Here is a 17,177-nt window from a genome sequence, read left to right as displayed (position 1 = left end):
GACGTATTTTATGTTGTAGAATAAAACATTAAAGTCTCTTAAGTTTGTGTTAACCACAGACCTTATTTCAGGCATCTTACCAAAAACCCATTGACTTTAAGATGAGAGAACCAGAAATGCTTAAACGGCCACTCTCACTCGTGCGCCACTGTATTATAGGATACTATTAAAGATGCAAACATTCCTGATGTTCTGTGAAGTAAGTTCAAAATAATAACACCATCTCAATTCTAAGTAAGCCTCAAGAATAAGTCATTTATTCAGGTTAGATCACTTACTTAAAGGTACACTCTATAATCCCAAAGCAAACAACACCAAAAGTCAAAAAACAGTATTTGAACCTGATGTTGGTCCCAAAGTGACTGACAGATCTTTCAAAAATAAGAAAAAATAGCACAAAACAACAATTAGAATTAATTATTATGAATTGTTTCTGATAAGTGAAAAGGTTTGTTAACATCTCTCGCAAAACAACTTCATTCTCTCAAGAGAATTCAGAGAGGAAAGATTCAACTCAAAGGTCAACATATTTGAGAGAACAATGCAGCAGTCGGCGTGAGCTTGAGTTTTCATTTGAGCTTGGCCTTGAGTGCAAAGGCATGAAATCAGTGCTTGGTTCTACGTGTGGTTTTAAAATAAATGAAATTGTCATTTTAGGCCTTCATTAAGCTTTTCTACCTTATCTTCCTCCCATTCATAATATTTTTCTCCACAACCCATTCATCAAGCCATTCCACCAGTTATATTTCTTTTTATGGCTTTGACTCTCTACTCATGTTGCCTATATTTTAAATTTAGAGCACTAACAATGTTAGGGATTAACAAATAGCTCTTCTTCCAGCGTTCACCGTCTCATAATGCAGAGGAAGTTTCTTTCTTCGCTACAATTCATTATCTTCCAGTCTGTTTCTTTACGATCCAGGGCTCCGCAGTGCTGCAGCTGGGCAGGGCAGTGAGTCAGGTAGGAGCTCGTCACCGTATGTCCACTTAGCCACACCCAATGACCAGCCAGGAAACGCAGTCCAACCCACACCTACAGGAAACAATAGGAGCTCTTGGTATGTGAATACAATAAGGAAACAACTGTGTAATGCTGCTCATTTGCTTCTGTTATATACAGGATGATGACATTCACACAATGTTGGCAGAATTGGAGAAAGAGAAAGAAAAACTGATGTTCTCAGTTAGGAGTCTTTGCACATTGATTCAGGGTGATTACCCTGACTGCTAGTCTTGTAGTCACACAATTTAAATAGCTTAGATGTGTTGCTTTTGTAGCCATTAGAGTGGTCAAGTTAACAAAACACATTTGAAATTTGCTGAATCAGTGGATATTAGATTTTATTTCAATGTAACTGCCACTGATGAGGTTCTTTTCTCCCAGTGGAAGATATTTTAGTCCTCAGAAATTCCTGATACCTCCGACCCGAATTACATCTGGCTAATGTGAATAGTTTTTCCTGACTCTGAAGCTCATTATTCAAGTCTGATCGCTATGATGTGAAAGCAGTATGGATCCAGGCAACCAGCAGAGACTCCAGGAGGTCAATGCGTACGACCAAGAAATAGTCCGTCACATTACCACCCCCCTTCACCATATAATACCACAACAACTGCTTTACACTTTGAGACACCCCAGGTGAAAAAATTTTTTTTCATGCACTTCTCAATTTTGAAATTTTGCGTTGTTTTGCCTCCATAACATGTCTTCTTTCAAAATGTCAAAAATACACATACAGGTGTTTATCTTAGTCCAGATTTCTGTTCTGGAAGTTTAAACAAGAAGCACATATTTCATTAGATAATGCCTCTTTTGGATATTTAAACATAAAATTTCAGAAAACTTATCGTAATGTAAGTAATCAACTGGGGAAGTTTAATGGTAATATCTAGTCTTATTTTTTGTTTTTTTTTTTGTCTACAAGTGAATTGACTTTTACGAAACATCTTTTGAGGGTGTTTTCTAAAAGTGATTTTTTTACTCATACTCTGACTTTCCAGTTTTAGTCATATTCTGATGGTTTTTAAAGAGGGGTTTGTTCATATATCTGACATAGCTTGATTTATGTAACATTTACATGACATTTTTTTATGGCTTGTTGTCAGTATTTTCTAAAGTTATGGAGTAATAACACTAGATATTGTAGAATACTAGAATTGTAGAAACTTTTGACTCCACCATGACAGATTAGATTTTTGTTTTGGAAATGTATACAAATACACAAATATTAGATAAAGCTCCATTTGCATGATAAAACATAGAATTTTAGAAAACTTGTAATGATAAAAAATGATTGTCTTAATATAAGAAACCAACTGGGGAAGTTTCATGGGGGTATTTTACCATATTCACCTGACGTGTCTCCCCTTGAATTTCTGTATAGATTAAACAAATGGATATAGTGTGTTAATTTGTGAGCTGGCAGCTGGATTTTATTACCTTTGAACAGACCCAGGCTGTTTCCCCTTGATTCCAGTGTTTCTGCTAAGCTAAGCTAACTTACTGCTTTCAGAAAGAAAGCAAATTTTTCAAAATGTCAAACACTTCCATTAATGTGACGCTTACAGTGACATCACTTGCCCATGAATGCACACAAACTCTGCAGAAAAACACCAAACCTGATCAGAGGTTGCGTGCGCTCTTATCGTCTCTCTGTCAAACAGAATGTCCTCTGCTTCTGGCAGGCTGGCAAGGTTGTACGGATATATGATACCTCCGGTAGTGGAGCTCACCACCGGCAGCATTCTACAGTGCAGCATGGCCTCTTCCCATGTCTTCTTCTCCTGGACCAGAATCATCCTGTCATCCATGCACAGGAAAGGGTGACGTTTTGCACAGTCATCACTCTCCCATTTTGAGCATGACTGATGCATCAAAGTACAGTGCTGACCACTGTCTGGTTCATCTACAAGAGCAAAGGAGAGAGAGACTAAAACACCAGTTACATAGACATGACAGCAGTCTGATAAACCTAAGAATAGAGTCGTCGTCCCCAAGTAACTCTACAAAACTCAACAGAAATATTTATTACATGCCTTTGTGTTCTGTGACATCCGATGCCTATTTCTGGTTTACTGATGTTCTTAACTTTTACATTAGCTTGGACAGTTGAAATCATCACTTAAGTAATTGTGTGATTTTGTGACGTCGTCATAATAAGCTAAATGAGCTTTATAGCTATGATCTCATTAAGACCTTATTCAAATATTTTCTTAAATGGTCCCCATTATGCTCACATAGAAGGACAACTCGTTTCACTGTACATCTCCTGGGCTCCTGAGATCTACAACATCAAGAGTCTACGTTCATACTAGAGGCTCTATAAGGCTGTACAACAATGCTTCATGTTAAATACAAACATAAGCATGCTGACATCATCACAGTGCTGGTGTTTAGCTACTTGGTATAATGTGCACCATCTTAATTTAGCGTGTTAGCATGTTCATATTTGCTAATTAGCAGTAAACAGAGTGCAGCTGAGGCTGACAGGAATGTTTTGCAGAAGCTTTGGTCATAAAACTGTTAGAATATATAGAATATGTTCTGCTGTGAATAAATGTTTGACCTGCTGATTTACCTAGGAGAGGAGTTAAGGGATCACCAAAGCTATTACATCCTGTGGGAAACATGAATGTCAATCCGATAGTTATTGAGATATTTTTAGTCAAAACTACAAATGTGAACCTCATGATGGCACTAGAGGAAAAGCAGGGGATCATCAAAGTCATAGGGGTTCATCTTCTGGGAACCATGAATGTCTGTACAAAATATTGGTATAATATATCTAATAGATGTTGAGATATTGCAATGGATAAGTGAAAACTTATTTGCTAAATAACTGTTGAAAGCACTAGAGGAGTCAGTTGACCACCAAGGTCGTTATGACTCATTATGTTACCATGTCTGTGCCAACTACCAAGGCAATGCACCCAATATTTGTGGAGACCATTTCACTAATAAAACAAAAATATCAACGATGGTGGCCCTAGAGGAGTCAGGGAAACCTCAGAAGTCAGAGGGATTTATCCTCGGGGGACCATGATTGTACGTTCCAAAGTTCAATCGGACACATAGTTAAGATATTTCAGTGTTGACCAAAGTGGTGCAATGACCAACTGACAAACCAACATGTCATCCATACGCAGCTGTGGCTAAGTAGTCCTACAATAAAATTTGATTGCGTCAATAGTAGATGAGGCAAAAGTTAACAGTGTTCTTTCATTATTGTCATTAAATCACATTTGAATCCCTCAAACTGTGAGTACACTTGGGAGTATATCAAAAGTAGTAAGTAGTAAGTGTACACTGAAACTGGACTTGAGAACAGCCCTAAGTACTCATTTTCCTTGGAACCATGCTCACCATGATCCCAGATGAAGAACGTGGCTTCCTCGTATCCTCTCGACCATCTCCACTGACCGGAATTGTAATACAAACCAATCCAGCCTCCGTACAAGGCAAGCTTGTCAGTCTCCTCTTGGCTTCTGATGGTGACCAAGTCACTATAGTGTGTTCTGCAGTACTTCTGAGCACTGGACCAGGTAAGTGGATGAGAGATGTAGACAATCTGTGAAATGTTTATGGGATGATTTGCTGCACACGGAGGCGCAGAGAGGTCCAAGAAGACAAGGAGGATGATCAGAAAGCTTGGGAAGTTTCTCTTCATGTTGTCTTCAAAAAGGCTTCAAAGTAGAGAGTAAGTCACTTGTCAGGTATTACAGCACAATGCAGTATTTACATGTCTGTTACTTACAACACAACTGTACAAAACACAAATTATGCAGCAAGCTATCGAACCATCCATACATTCATTCATATAGTTCCACTGAGCAAGATGTCTGGCAACTGTCGGCCACAGTCAATCAAACTATATTAAAGGTTTAAATTCCACAGAAATCTTGTGTGAGTAATCATAAGAGAATAGAACTATGACAGCAGCAGGTGCCAAGTCAAACATAGAGCATAGATCTTCTGGTAAGCAATAGCTGAGGATGAACTGTGTGCTATAAGAGATGGAATCCCTCTCATTATATTTGTCCATGAACATACGTTTCTCAGTATCCTTTATTAGCACAGGCCAAGATGAAAAGCTGGTAAGGTTCACAACCAACAACCAAGTCTGATTCTATTCTAACACTCACCATGAGTGATGGCACCAACAATGGGAGCTCAGCGTGGTCGATATCTGTTGAAAAGAGAAGGGATGCTCCTTTTTCAGAGATAGAGCTGATAAAAGGCTGTGTATCATGAGAGACTTTGCTGAAAAAGTTCTCCCCAGGTCACACATCACAGCGCTGATGCACCTGATTTCCGCCAGAACTGACCAATCAGAGCACTGCGAGAAAACGACTTGGATCCCAACAGTCTAAGTCGTTCACCTGGGCGTCTACTACACACAAATTAAATCTTTGATTGTGTTTATCCTCAGCAGTCAAATATCTTCATTGATGCAAAGCAGAGCGAGACCAGGGAGTATTCTTGTGATCACAGTTCTAATCAACAAACAAATATAAGCATCTTACTGAATTTGCCTTTTACATTTACCTGTTGATTTGCACATTATTTTGCAAGAAGCATAAACCCAGACTGACATGCTGAGATTTGATTAAATTAATTGGTCGAAATAACAAATTGTTTTATGACTACTGGACACATGACCATGGTTAGTACCATTTTGGCTGCATTTTGCATGTGGTTGCAAAAACTGGACCTGATGGTAAAGTGATGTTTGTGTTCTTATTAAGAAAGCCACAAATTCTTGGGGGTTAGGTTAAAAGGGGAAGGCTGACTGATCAACACACCACAGAGACCCTCTGCCAGGGTTCAGGTGTTTAGCGTATTGATAGAGCAAAACTAGACTTCAAGATGAAAATTGTACATTTATCTAATCTCTAGTGGGCTTCAGCAGTACATGTACATCAAGTTCAAAGTACTTCTACTGCAAGTAGTCTGGTGGATGTCCCCCACTACATGGATAGAATGAAAAGCAGTTGGCAAAGATCAGAAATTGGTCTTGTTGTCAGGGTTGCAAGTTGAAGCTGAGCAACAGTGATCTGGATGAGAACTGTCAGAAGGCACTGCTGGGATTTGAACCCAGGATCTCCTGTTTACTAGACAGGCGCTTTGACCAACTAAGCCACAGTGCCTGCATAGAGTTTACAGTTAAAAGCTATAACTCTGGTGAGACTTCTGGGATCACGTAGTAGTAATAACAGTCTAAGGTGTATCAGACTGGTAGCTTTGTAATTGTGAGCATGCTGACATGACATGACAATAGCACTTAGCTCAAAGCTTCACACACTGGTAGGTCTAGAAATGAAATATTGGCAGCATTTTCAATTTAATTCAGTTGAATTCAAAACACTTTATTTGTCCCGGAGGAGCAATTCCAGGCCCTGAAGTAGACTGACTGCAGCAACAACAGCAACTTTAGGGCTGTTCATGTTTTATCTAAGCACAAAACCCCTTGGATGGTTCAGAAATAAAGTCATAATGTTCCTGGGTGAGCTCAAACATCCAGCCTTCAAGTTAAAAGCCAAAGTGTTGACTGATCAACACGCAACAGAGACAATTTTATCAGGAATCAAGTGGTTAATAAATTGATGGAGCCAAACTAGACTACAAGAAGAAAAATTATGTAGTAATATATCTGACCCCGAGTTGGCTTCAGCCATAAGCAGCCTACTCTGTGGTGTGCACAAGTCAAACTGAGTTCTTCCGCAAGCAGTCTGGTAGATGCCCTTGACAACATGGACAGAAAAGCAGTTGGCAAAGGTCAAAACTTGACATGCCTGCATTAAACCGGAAGGTACTGCTGGGATTTGAACCCAGGATCTCCTGTTTACTAGAAAGGCGCTTTGACCAACTAAGCCACAGCACCTGGACATCAACCACACCTAAAATCTATTACTCTGACGACTTCTAAATATCAAAAAGTCAAAGCTGATCTGCATGTTAGTGCTGTCATTGTGAGCATGCTGACATTACCATTTAGCTCAAAGCTTCACAGAGTCTTGTTCTAATGCAGGTAACATTAAGGCCACAGATACTGGTCGGTTCAGGAAAGAAATATTTTGCATTAACAAATCCAGGTCCTGAAGCAGATGACTGAAGGAACAACAGAAACTTCAAGGTTGTTTATGTTTTATCAAGGCACAAAATCCTTGGATGGTTCTTAAATAAGGTCAGAAGTTTCTGGGTGCACTTGAACCTCCAGTCTTAAAACTCAAGGTGCTGACCGATCACCGAAACACAGAGGCCTTTCTACCAGGGTTCAAGTGGTTAACAAACGGATGGACCCAAATTAGACTCAGTCTTCAATTGTATGTCTTTCTGATGCCTTAGATTACCTTATCTCTGGTGGTCTTCAGCAGCTCATATACATCAAGTGCACAGTACTTCTACTGCATGTAGTTTGGTGGGTGTAAAGCAGGCAGCAAAGATCAGAAACTGGTCTCACTGGGAAGCTTACATATTGAAGACCAACAGCAGGAGTTTGGACAAGAATGGTCAGAAGGCACCGCTGGGATTTGAACCCAGGATCTCTTGTTTACGAGACAGGTGCTTTGACCAGCTAAGCCACGGTGCCTGCTCAAAGAGCACAGGTAAAAGATATTAATTTTACCTTTTACTTTTTTATATTACTTTGGTGACTGAATATGCCGGTATAATTTGGGTTTTAATGGCATTATTTGGACATGTATACAGCATATTCTGAAAATATGTCTCAACTGGGCTATTTCCCGTCATATGCGACACATTGCCTCTCGTCTGTTTATGGTTGACTCTGCACATTGTCATGGATATGTCATACACAAATCAACCTGACAATATGCAAAGCTGGTGTAGAAGTGCATGCCTAAGAGAAAATCCCAGATTTCTGGTCTGAAGGAGAAACATACCTGCTTTCAAACATTATGAAAGACTGGGATATCAGCAGGTTTTTGAGTATATCCAAATACTGCAACACTGTACCATTACTGTAACAATTTCATTATACATAACGAAAGTCCATGACTTTTCCAGGGCGTTAAATGATTTTTACTAATTCCATGATTTTTTTCAAGTTTTCCATGACCCCGTCAATACTAGGAGTGTAAAGTCATCCGGCGGCTGGATTGGAACTTTTGCCAGGCTGGTGTTGGTTTGTGGGCTGTAAGTTGGACACCCTTGGCAGGTAACCCAAAGACCACAGATACTGGATTCAGTCAATATTTACTACGAAATATTTCTGGCATTTCAAGCAAATCCAGGCGAAGTAGTTCGACAACAGGAACAACTGTGACTTTCTAGTTTCCCAGCTTTATCAAAGCACAAAAAAACCTTTGGAAAGTGTAGAAATAAAGTCAAGTGAGCTCAACCTGCTTTTTTACTAGGGTAAAAGAAACTTTTTTACTAGGGTTCAATTTGTGATAAATTAACGTGCAGAGAGCAACAGCAAATCAAAAAAACTTTGCAAGTCGTCTGGTGGATATAAGGCAGATTCCACTTGATAGGTAGAAGCAAAGGTCAGAAACTGGTCTCAGTGCTTTAGGGATCAAGTTTGTCTGTTGACATCCAACTGCAGGTTGACCTCCTGATTATAAGACAGGTGCTTTGACCAACTAAGCCACAGTGCCTGCACGTAGCTCATGTGTAAAAAAAATGGCTTGAGAAATTATTTATCCGTCTCAAACTTCACCAGAATTGCTCTGTTATCTTCAGATCTTGACAACTTATTTTATTGTTTGGTTTGAAAATTCATCAAAATGTGAGCCCCCACACAAAAGTGTGATTGTGTCTGAAATTTGATATTTTGTATAATAATAATACTAATAATAGATATCATAATATAAAGTAATGTGCAATCAAATATACACAATGCCTCAAGCAACTAGACACTTTGACACGGAATATAATTATTAATAAATATTTTGGGCATGAATGTTTCCTTTTTCCAGACCTGTCAATAGTATCAAAAAGATGTCAGCTCAGTAGTGGACGAATAAAGTTTTGCTAATGGAGGTGGTATATTGTGAGAATTTTAAAACTACTTTTTTGAAAAACAGTGATTGTGAGTGCTAATCATTTTAGATTTGACTTCTAAACATTAATTCTGTAAATGTTAAAAACTGAATCATATTTTTCCCCTTTATGACTTAACGGCGTCAGAAACACTTATTCATTAATTCAGTCATTCATTATCTGTCACTGCTTATCCTCTTAAGGGTCAAGGGGTGGGGGCTGGAGCTCATCCCACTTGACAGTGGGCAAGAGGCAGGGTACACTCTGGACAGGACCAAAAACAAACAAAACAAAACAAAAAAAAAAACAGGTCACCTTATTGTGATGCCTCGGCATTGAGTGTTTGGTGAAAATACAGTTACTTTTTGCTTCATCTCTAAAAACAACAAGAAATCACAAATGCATTGTGTTAAAACGGTGGCTTTCACATTTATTACACAGTAATACCGCTTTATTTTAGCATCACTTTTTTAAGACACATACAAACAGATGATGGTAATGAACCGCACATGCTACACAAAGTAGTTGCTATTCATGGCAAAAACTCAGGTATCTAATCTATTTGCTCATCAACTGTCCAATTTAAGTCCAGCCCATGCCAGGGCGCACTGATTGCCACTGCGCAAGTGATCACCGCTCCATTTCCCCTCTCCAGCGCATGTTGCTGAATTCTCCGCTAAACCCCTATACTCATTCTCCCAGTGAAGCCACAGCAGGTCTGGCCCGTATGCACTGCAGCAGGTAGCATGTTGTCATAGTTTTAGGAGGTGATGGACACCATATTGTTAGGACTCAGAATCTCAATCCAGTAACCATCAGGGTCCTGAATGAAAGCCAAGCCTTTCATTTTACCTGAGAAGAAAATAAGAGAGGGGAAAGAAAAAGAATTGTTAACAGTGTATGAATAAACATAAAAACTTTAGACCACAAGTGTGTTCTAATCATGGTGCACTAATCATATGACTGAGGAAAAATGTATTTTATATGTATATAGCAGTGAGCAGACACCTTCTGTTATGTGATGATGGAAATTTATAGTCATAATATACATAAAATAATCTTTTGTCACTTACATAGAAGGTGCAGAAGTACAAATACTTACTATCTGTTAGTTTGGGGTTAACAGACATCTGCAAGCAGCTAATGCCTTCCTTTAATACTCTTGGGGTGAAGTAGATGACACTGAAGCTGAGCAGTGTAGAAATGAACAACAGTCTTGGTAGATTTATTATAACATTAAACATTACCTCATCACTATTATATTTAAGCACTTACTGCCCATTTCCCCACTTTTAATAAGCAGTGACAATACAAATCATCGTCTTTTGGAAATTGTATAGCAGAGAATTTGAATCAAGGATTCTCTTTCTTGAATAGACTGTTTCAACCCCAATTTCATTTTTAATTAGTTTCCATTTTGAGTGTAAAAGCCAGCTAAAAAAGGGAAGTGGAGAAGTAAATGTGAAAAGGTGAAAGAAAATATATTTAAAAAAGGCTTTTGAGCCTGTTAAGTTTTATCTGTTTAACCTGTCTGTGACTCTCATATTTGCAAAGACTTCACATCCTACCATCATCTGGCTTCTTGACAAATGTGACTCCTTGTTCTTCAAACAGTTTGCAGGCTGCATAGACATCAGGTACTGCAATTCCAATGTGTCCTGTCAAATGCCAGGCAGACAAACAGGGACTGTTCATAATAAGTTTACATAGGTACACAGTTTGCTTTAGAGAGCTGATACATACACATATGTACATGCAGGCATTTTCAAACAGTAGCAAACAAGAAGAAATATATCCTTAAAAATGTGATGCATGATAGTCAAAAGCAAACTTATGCATTAGGAAGGAATAAATGATGAAGTTTTGAGACACTGTTCCTTGTATGCCATTAAACATGATTTTCTTTTGAGAAAACAAAGCCTTGAACTTGTAAATCTTACTTTCAAAGACGCTTAACATTTTTCTATTAATTGTTTTGGTCATTTCTGTCTGTCTGTGAAACAGGGGAGCGATCTTACCAAAGCCACGTGGATCTGAGTTTCCATTGTGATAAGACTGGCTCTCATCAGATTCAGAGCCCCAGTTACTGAAAGACAGGAGAAGAAATACAAGAGGTTAGAGAGGAAATGAGAAGAAAGAGAAAGGACAGAAAGGTACATATCGTAGACCCTACTGTGTCAGCTCAATGGTGGCTCTTCTGGAAAAGGTCCAAGCCGTCTTTTCATTCACATCTGCAGGAATTTCCTTCTTGTCCTCGTAGCCCAAGAAGAAGAGAGAGAATCGCATGGAGGGGAAGTCAAACTTTTGCAGGAGCCTGGAAGATTTCGCACACAAGAGAGAAAACCCCACTCTAGTCATAAAGTCCAGTTTATGTATTGGAGACATTCTCAACAACACAGAGCCAAAAAAAGCTCCAGTAGTGTTTAGGGTTCATTGTGTCACTTTTTGAGCATTATTTGTTTCAAACAGAAATTAAGATTCACGCAACTGAAGCCCACAATAATACTCACGTCATGCCGAGGATTCTGGTGTAAAAATCCAAGGATTTAACTGGATCTTTGACCCGCAGCATAGTCTGCTGCATCATGAAATCCTAAGACACAGAAACACAGTAACACATTTAACACCTTAAGTCAAGTGATCAGCAGCACTATAAATCAATTAGATATCTTCTGGTAACATTTTTTCCTTCTCGATACTGATTCCGATACGTGAACTTGAATATCAGCCACCAGTATAATCCATTATTGCGTTAAATAGGGGGGTACAGAATAATTTTATAACTCAAGACAGCTCACTTTCAACAGGTCAGATAGTAATATTCATGTGGATGATGATGAAGAGGAGGAGGATGTGGACCGCACACAGTATGTTGAGGACAGAGGAGGAGGACAGAATTGGGGGACTGAGTTGTTGGGGACAGAGTTGTCTCATCTTTAAGCCGGCATTGGAGTAACTTACAGAACCGAAGCAATGTCTTTATAAACAAAACTTCCAGCAGGACAGGTTTATAAGTGGCACGAGTGTAACGTTTTAAGAATGCGTTATGTGCGCAACCCACCGTGGGAGATTCAAAAAATAGCTGGAAGCAGTTAGCAGCTAACTCAGAGAAAAAGAACAGAGGGTGAAAATGTCCACAAATTGGGAAAACAATGGTGTCCAGGAGCTCCTTAGCTTCCAAGCAGAGGACGAGATCAGCTGCCATAGAACAGAGACAGTGAATGATTTTTATTGCCATGTTAATGCCATTGTTATTGTTTATAAAGTGCTGTCGACGCATATGTTACGTCACACCCGTCACACCTCTTTTGACTCCGCAATGCCAGCATGCTGTCTAAAATCACACACTGGAGCAGCATGAAACCGGCATTGATGCATTCTGTGTAAAAATGCAAAGGCGGCATGAAGAAGAGACCTTTCAGGAGCCCTAGCGCAATTTCTGGGTAAGGAGTATTGCTGTATGGAATGGCTCTGTTAAACCCTTAGTGAAACATGGAGAAATACATACAGAGAATGAATGCCATAGAATCTTCTTTCAGCAGCAAAGAACAAGAACTGATTTCTAGGAAAAATGCTGTTTAAAAAAATAAATAAATAAATAAAAATAAACTGACGATACTTATGAGCATTAATGCTTAGAAGATTAGCGATGTAAGGTACAGGGATAGTTAAAGTTGTGAAATATGAAGCATGAATTATATACTTGTGTTAGAAAGCTCAGAGAGGCCTTCACAACACATTTGCTGTCATCGGTTGGCTGTGCCTGAATCCCAGCAGAGGAAAATTTGTATCCTGGCACTCACTCGTGAAAAGGGATTTCAGCCAAACTACATCTCTGTGCAACCAAGCACAAATGAATGGTCATCACATCTGTGTGAGCTAAGCATCAGTCAGTGTTACCACACTGTGAGGATCAGGCGTGCTTGGATGAGTTACATTTACTTCCTTGTTTTCCATGCAAAACATGCCATGACAGTCTGCTGTTGTCCTTAAATGTAGGCTATACTGCACCGGGGCCCACTTCACCAAAGGGATTTGCGAGTACCATCTCTATGCATAAGCAAATGGGGACAGCATTGTGTTTCACAAGGGATTACTGCTTGTAAATCGCAGGTAAATTTTAGAGTCCTGCAGGGATCTCTCAGGTCCATGGATGGGTCAGAAGTATAATGTGAATTTCAACAGGTGAAATGTGTTAAGACTAACATGAGAAGAAATTATCTCGGAAACCCCAGCTTGCATTTTGCAAATTTAACGAAACAGGCCCCTGGTTTTCACCCCGATCCTGATATTTTTTATTGTATGAGTGTTGGCGAACCAGACCACTATTCTGTGTGTGTTTCACAGCCATGCGTTATCTCTGTGGTTAGCCACTGTTCCCCCTTCCTGTGCCCTTCCTCCTACCGTGTCAAATTTAACAGTTTTAACAACACATCCATAGAAACTGCCCAAACACAGCAGCAGCATAATCCATTTCTACACTTCATCGATATGTTCCAGCCAGCAGCCTTTTCACCGAAACACTAAATTCATTACTTCTGGTGGAGCTTATAAACTCAAAGAAGGTTGGCAGGATGAAACAGAAGCAGTGCATTTTGCCATATTATGGAAATCTGATTATGTGGTAAACTCTTAGCAAACAAACAGCAGAGAAGTGGATCATGATGCAAGAGGTCTGAAAACTTTCTCTGGACGTTTATTCAGTATTGTAAAGTTGCTTTTATTTTTCATATTCTAGCAAATGTGAACTTTGATCTGTTATTAAACTGGAAACATTCTTGAACGTCTTTAGCATAGCATTTAAAGGGGTAGTTCAGATTTTTTGAAGGGGGGTTGCGTGGGGTACTTATCCATAGACAACATGTTACATACAGTCAGTGTCAGTCAGCACGCTCCCAATTTGAAGAAGCAGGCTGGAGGCTGACATGGAAGCTAAGCAAACTACTGCTGTGAGGAGGTCAGCAACAAAACATATCTTAGCCACCTAAAAAAACAAACGAACAAAAAATCTCTATTTGATTCAAGTGCTTTCTTCAAAGCCAGACTCCATTGAGAAAACCAGTAATTTAACATTGCTGAAAACAGGAGCTGCTGGTCTACCCCCACCTCAAAAATGTTTTTGTTTGTGTTATTGTGTGACTTTGGCATTTAAAAAGATTTATTTGGATACACTTAAGTCACACAGTAACACAAACTAACTGATCGAAGCAGCAGTAGACCAGCATTTCCTGTGTTTAGCGAGCTAAAATTACTGTTTTTGTTTACGGAGTCTGGTGACTTTGACGAGATGATGGAAGGGGAACTGACGCCGTTAACAGCTTCCTTGTTGGAACAGGCTGTCTGACAGAAAGGTAATGCAGTGAAAATACTCTCAATATAGCATACACTTAAAATGATAGTGACTGTTTTAGGTGGGACGTTTTTTTAGGTAGCTGAAAAAAGTTTTGCTGCTGACCCCCATTCAAAGCAGTACATTGTAGTGTTGCACGGTATACTGGTACCAACATTAGACCGCGGTACTAAAACACCACGGACGGTACATATGATACCATAATGTTGGAGTACCGTAGTTCCACGGTACCTCACGGTACCACTACTGTGGGATAAGTTCAAAGTCAGATCGCAAGAGGGTGACTGTCCATGCGTCCATAATTTCCTCTTCGTTGGTGTCATGACAGCCCAGTAGTACCTGAACAGCCGAGCTGTGGCGGCACACAGGTATGTGACTCGTCAGAGGAGAAACTAGCCGTTCACATTTCTCTTTGTGGCAGGTAACGGTCCACAAACCTCACCGCACTTAAGGGACTGTTCTTAACTTATCAGAGGAGGAGGGTGGCTGGTTGATTTTTATTTTATTTTTTTATTTTATTTTGACCCCCCCCCCATGTTAATCACTTATTGATGCTGTTTTTGAAGTATGAGTAAGTCAATAAGTAATTTATTCCATTGAAATATCATTGATGTATTATAGAAAAGTGATTTATCTTTTTATAAATGACAAAAGGCACATCTGCCTGATTTTTGCTGTGGTATCGTGATACTACTCATAACCGTGATACTTTCACTGGTATCGTACCGTGGGCCCCAATTTTGGTACCATGACAACAGTAGTACATTGCTTAGCTCCCGTGCCACACTCCAGCCTGCTTCTCATAACTTAGGGTGTGCCGACTTACATCTACTATGTGTCATACAATGACTATGGATGAGTATTCCACACAACCCCACTTGGGAAAAAAAAAAAAAAAAAAAAAAAAAAAATCAAAACTTTCCCTTTAATAGAAGTGAATGACAGCTAAAAGAAATTATTTAAAGCAACTGCTACAAATGAACCTTTGTTTGACTTTTCTGAACAATGGCGTGACCTGTCCCTGGCAAGTATAGATTGATTATATTACTGAGTATTAATTGTATACAATGTATTCTATCTAAATTAACAGAATAAGCTGCATGCAGCACAGTTAGGGGGAGTTGAATAGCTGGCAGTGAGGCCAATAATATCTATTGTCCAAAAAGTTTCTAATGTTCAACTTGTGGCTGCTTTTGTTAGCCAGGTGGTCAGGTTGTCTCCAGCAGCTCGTTCTTGCAACACTGCCCACGTTAGCCATTCCCTGTCCCGCCTGCTTTTCGCCACAGCACGCGAGGTGTTTCTGGTCCGGCCGCGCCTAAATATCAACTTTTCTTGTTAGAACGGACAGTTTTTGCGTTAAAATCTAACTTGCACGCAAGCTGTGATAAATGACATGTCAGCTTTTCCACAAAGTTTGTAATGAGTTTCTTTACACACGAAAAGTTCGCCGGGAGTTGACGTTAGCTAGCTTACAACTGCATGTAAAACCACCACACACTGGCATTTATTAACGTTATTTTAAGTGTGTATGTCATTTCATTACTCGCCATAAGCATTGTTAAACATGTCTGAGATAACCTAACCACTTGTCACCGGGTGGTCAGCGCACATTTTGTGAAGAGCCGTTGCTGTCCGATAATGGACGCAACGCTCATAGCTGGTTAACCTGTCTGGGAGTCGCTGGCCTGTCGGGTTGGCTAACGTTAGGTATGACACTGTCTGGTAGAAGTTTTGTTCAACTTCGAGAGCGACAGTAAACATCTTACCTTAGTAATAGGGTCTCCATCTTTACAAGCTGCTGCCGCTGCATCGTCTGACAGACCTTTGTCGCTCATTTTTGCTAAGTGACTGTACGAAGCAGGACCGCAGCTCAGCGGGGCGGACTGACAGGGAGTGGGACACAGCTGAGGGAATTTCAACTGAAACAATTTCCGGTTACAGCTTTCAAAATAAAATTTACTCTGACGAATCTGGATGTAGTGCTTGTGGGACTAGTGAAGGATTTACACTTAAAAAACAAACAAACTAAAAAAACAACAACCTTTACTCATAATTAAGACTGATTTATTATTGCAAATAGATAGAGAGGCCTATACAATCGAATTACATGCTATTAACGCAACTATTCATTCCTGGATTACACTTCATTGGAAAAAAGGATAAAGAAATCGAGGGTGATCATAATAATCTGTAAACCTTAACAATGTACAATGAGAGTGAGTCTGACAAGGCAAATAATATAATTTTTAGGTCAGCATTCAACATCCACCCTCAAACATCCAACCAATTAAGTAGGACTTTTGTCTCATCTTTTGAGCTTTCAAGGACCACCAGCATTTTGTCACATTGGCTCTGCTTCCTCCTGTTTTCAGACCATGTTTTTCAAAGTATCCATTTTGTAGAGTCTTAACAAAAAGCTTGTTTCAGAGGTGCTACTGTGCTGTAGATAGTCCACAGACAGGTAGCTTTTAGAGTAGCCTATTTGTAACATTTCAACAGCTTATTAGTTGAGATTCACCAATTCAACAGTTTTACTTCATTTTATAGATGTTTAAATATCTATACAGTATATGACAATTCATGATGAACATACCTACATATTCTCAGAGTAACTTTGTTGAGTTTGAGCTATTAACTCAGCCTGTGCAGCACAAGCCACTGTGGCATAGGTGTTGAATGTCAACTAATAAGCTGTTGAAATGTTACAAATACTTTAATACCCTGAATGTCAGCTCCTCCCCTCAGGCAGACGGTACAGAGTCCCTCTAAGCAGACACAACCAGTTCAACAGCTCCTTCATCCCCCTGTCCATTGATGCCCTCA

At 39.5% G+C, this 17,177-nt stretch overlaps 2 protein-coding genes and 3 non-coding genes across 5 annotated transcripts; all 5 read right to left on the bottom strand.

Moving 5' to 3' along the window:
• Positions 1-638: 638 nt before the first annotated feature.
• LOC144458947 (secretory phospholipase A2 receptor-like) lies at positions 639-4,667 on the bottom strand. The gene is made up of 3 exons (XM_078162865.1): positions 4,364-4,667; positions 2,620-2,906; positions 639-1,033 (listed from the first exon to the last, which is right to left on the bottom strand). The coding sequence occupies exons 1-3, from the start codon at positions 4,665-4,667 to the stop codon at positions 845-847; spliced, it is 780 nt and encodes a 259-aa protein (XP_078018991.1). The 3' UTR covers positions 639-844.
• A 1,406-nt stretch (positions 4,668-6,073) lies between these two features.
• trnat-agu (transfer RNA threonine (anticodon AGU)) lies at positions 6,074-6,147 on the bottom strand. The gene has a single exon. It is a non-coding gene; the product is annotated as a tRNA-Thr (tRNA).
• Positions 6,148-6,807: 660 nt separating this feature from the next.
• On the bottom strand, positions 6,808-6,881 carry trnat-agu (transfer RNA threonine (anticodon AGU)). The gene has a single exon. It is a non-coding gene; the product is annotated as a tRNA-Thr (tRNA).
• A 634-nt stretch (positions 6,882-7,515) lies between these two features.
• On the bottom strand, positions 7,516-7,589 carry trnat-cgu (transfer RNA threonine (anticodon CGU)). The gene has a single exon. It is a non-coding gene; the product is annotated as a tRNA-Thr (tRNA).
• A 1,819-nt stretch (positions 7,590-9,408) lies between these two features.
• On the bottom strand, positions 9,409-16,268 carry glo1 (glyoxalase 1). Its single transcript, XM_033618137.2, has 6 exons — positions 16,121-16,268; positions 11,515-11,597; positions 11,178-11,318; positions 11,023-11,090; positions 10,573-10,662; positions 9,409-9,856 (listed from the first exon to the last, which is right to left on the bottom strand). The coding sequence occupies exons 1-6, from the start codon at positions 16,187-16,189 to the stop codon at positions 9,765-9,767; spliced, it is 543 nt and encodes a 180-aa protein (XP_033474028.1). The 5' UTR covers positions 16,190-16,268; the 3' UTR covers positions 9,409-9,764.
• Between the last annotated feature and the right edge of the window lie 909 nt (positions 16,269-17,177).

The sequence above is a fragment of the Epinephelus lanceolatus genome, chromosome 2 (assembly GCF_041903045.1).
Source record: "Epinephelus lanceolatus isolate andai-2023 chromosome 2, ASM4190304v1, whole genome shotgun sequence".
NCBI lineage: Eukaryota > Metazoa > Chordata > Actinopteri > Perciformes > Serranidae > Epinephelus > Epinephelus lanceolatus.
Note: the sequence above shows the minus strand (reverse complement) of the source record. Positions and strands in the feature narration are given on the sequence as shown.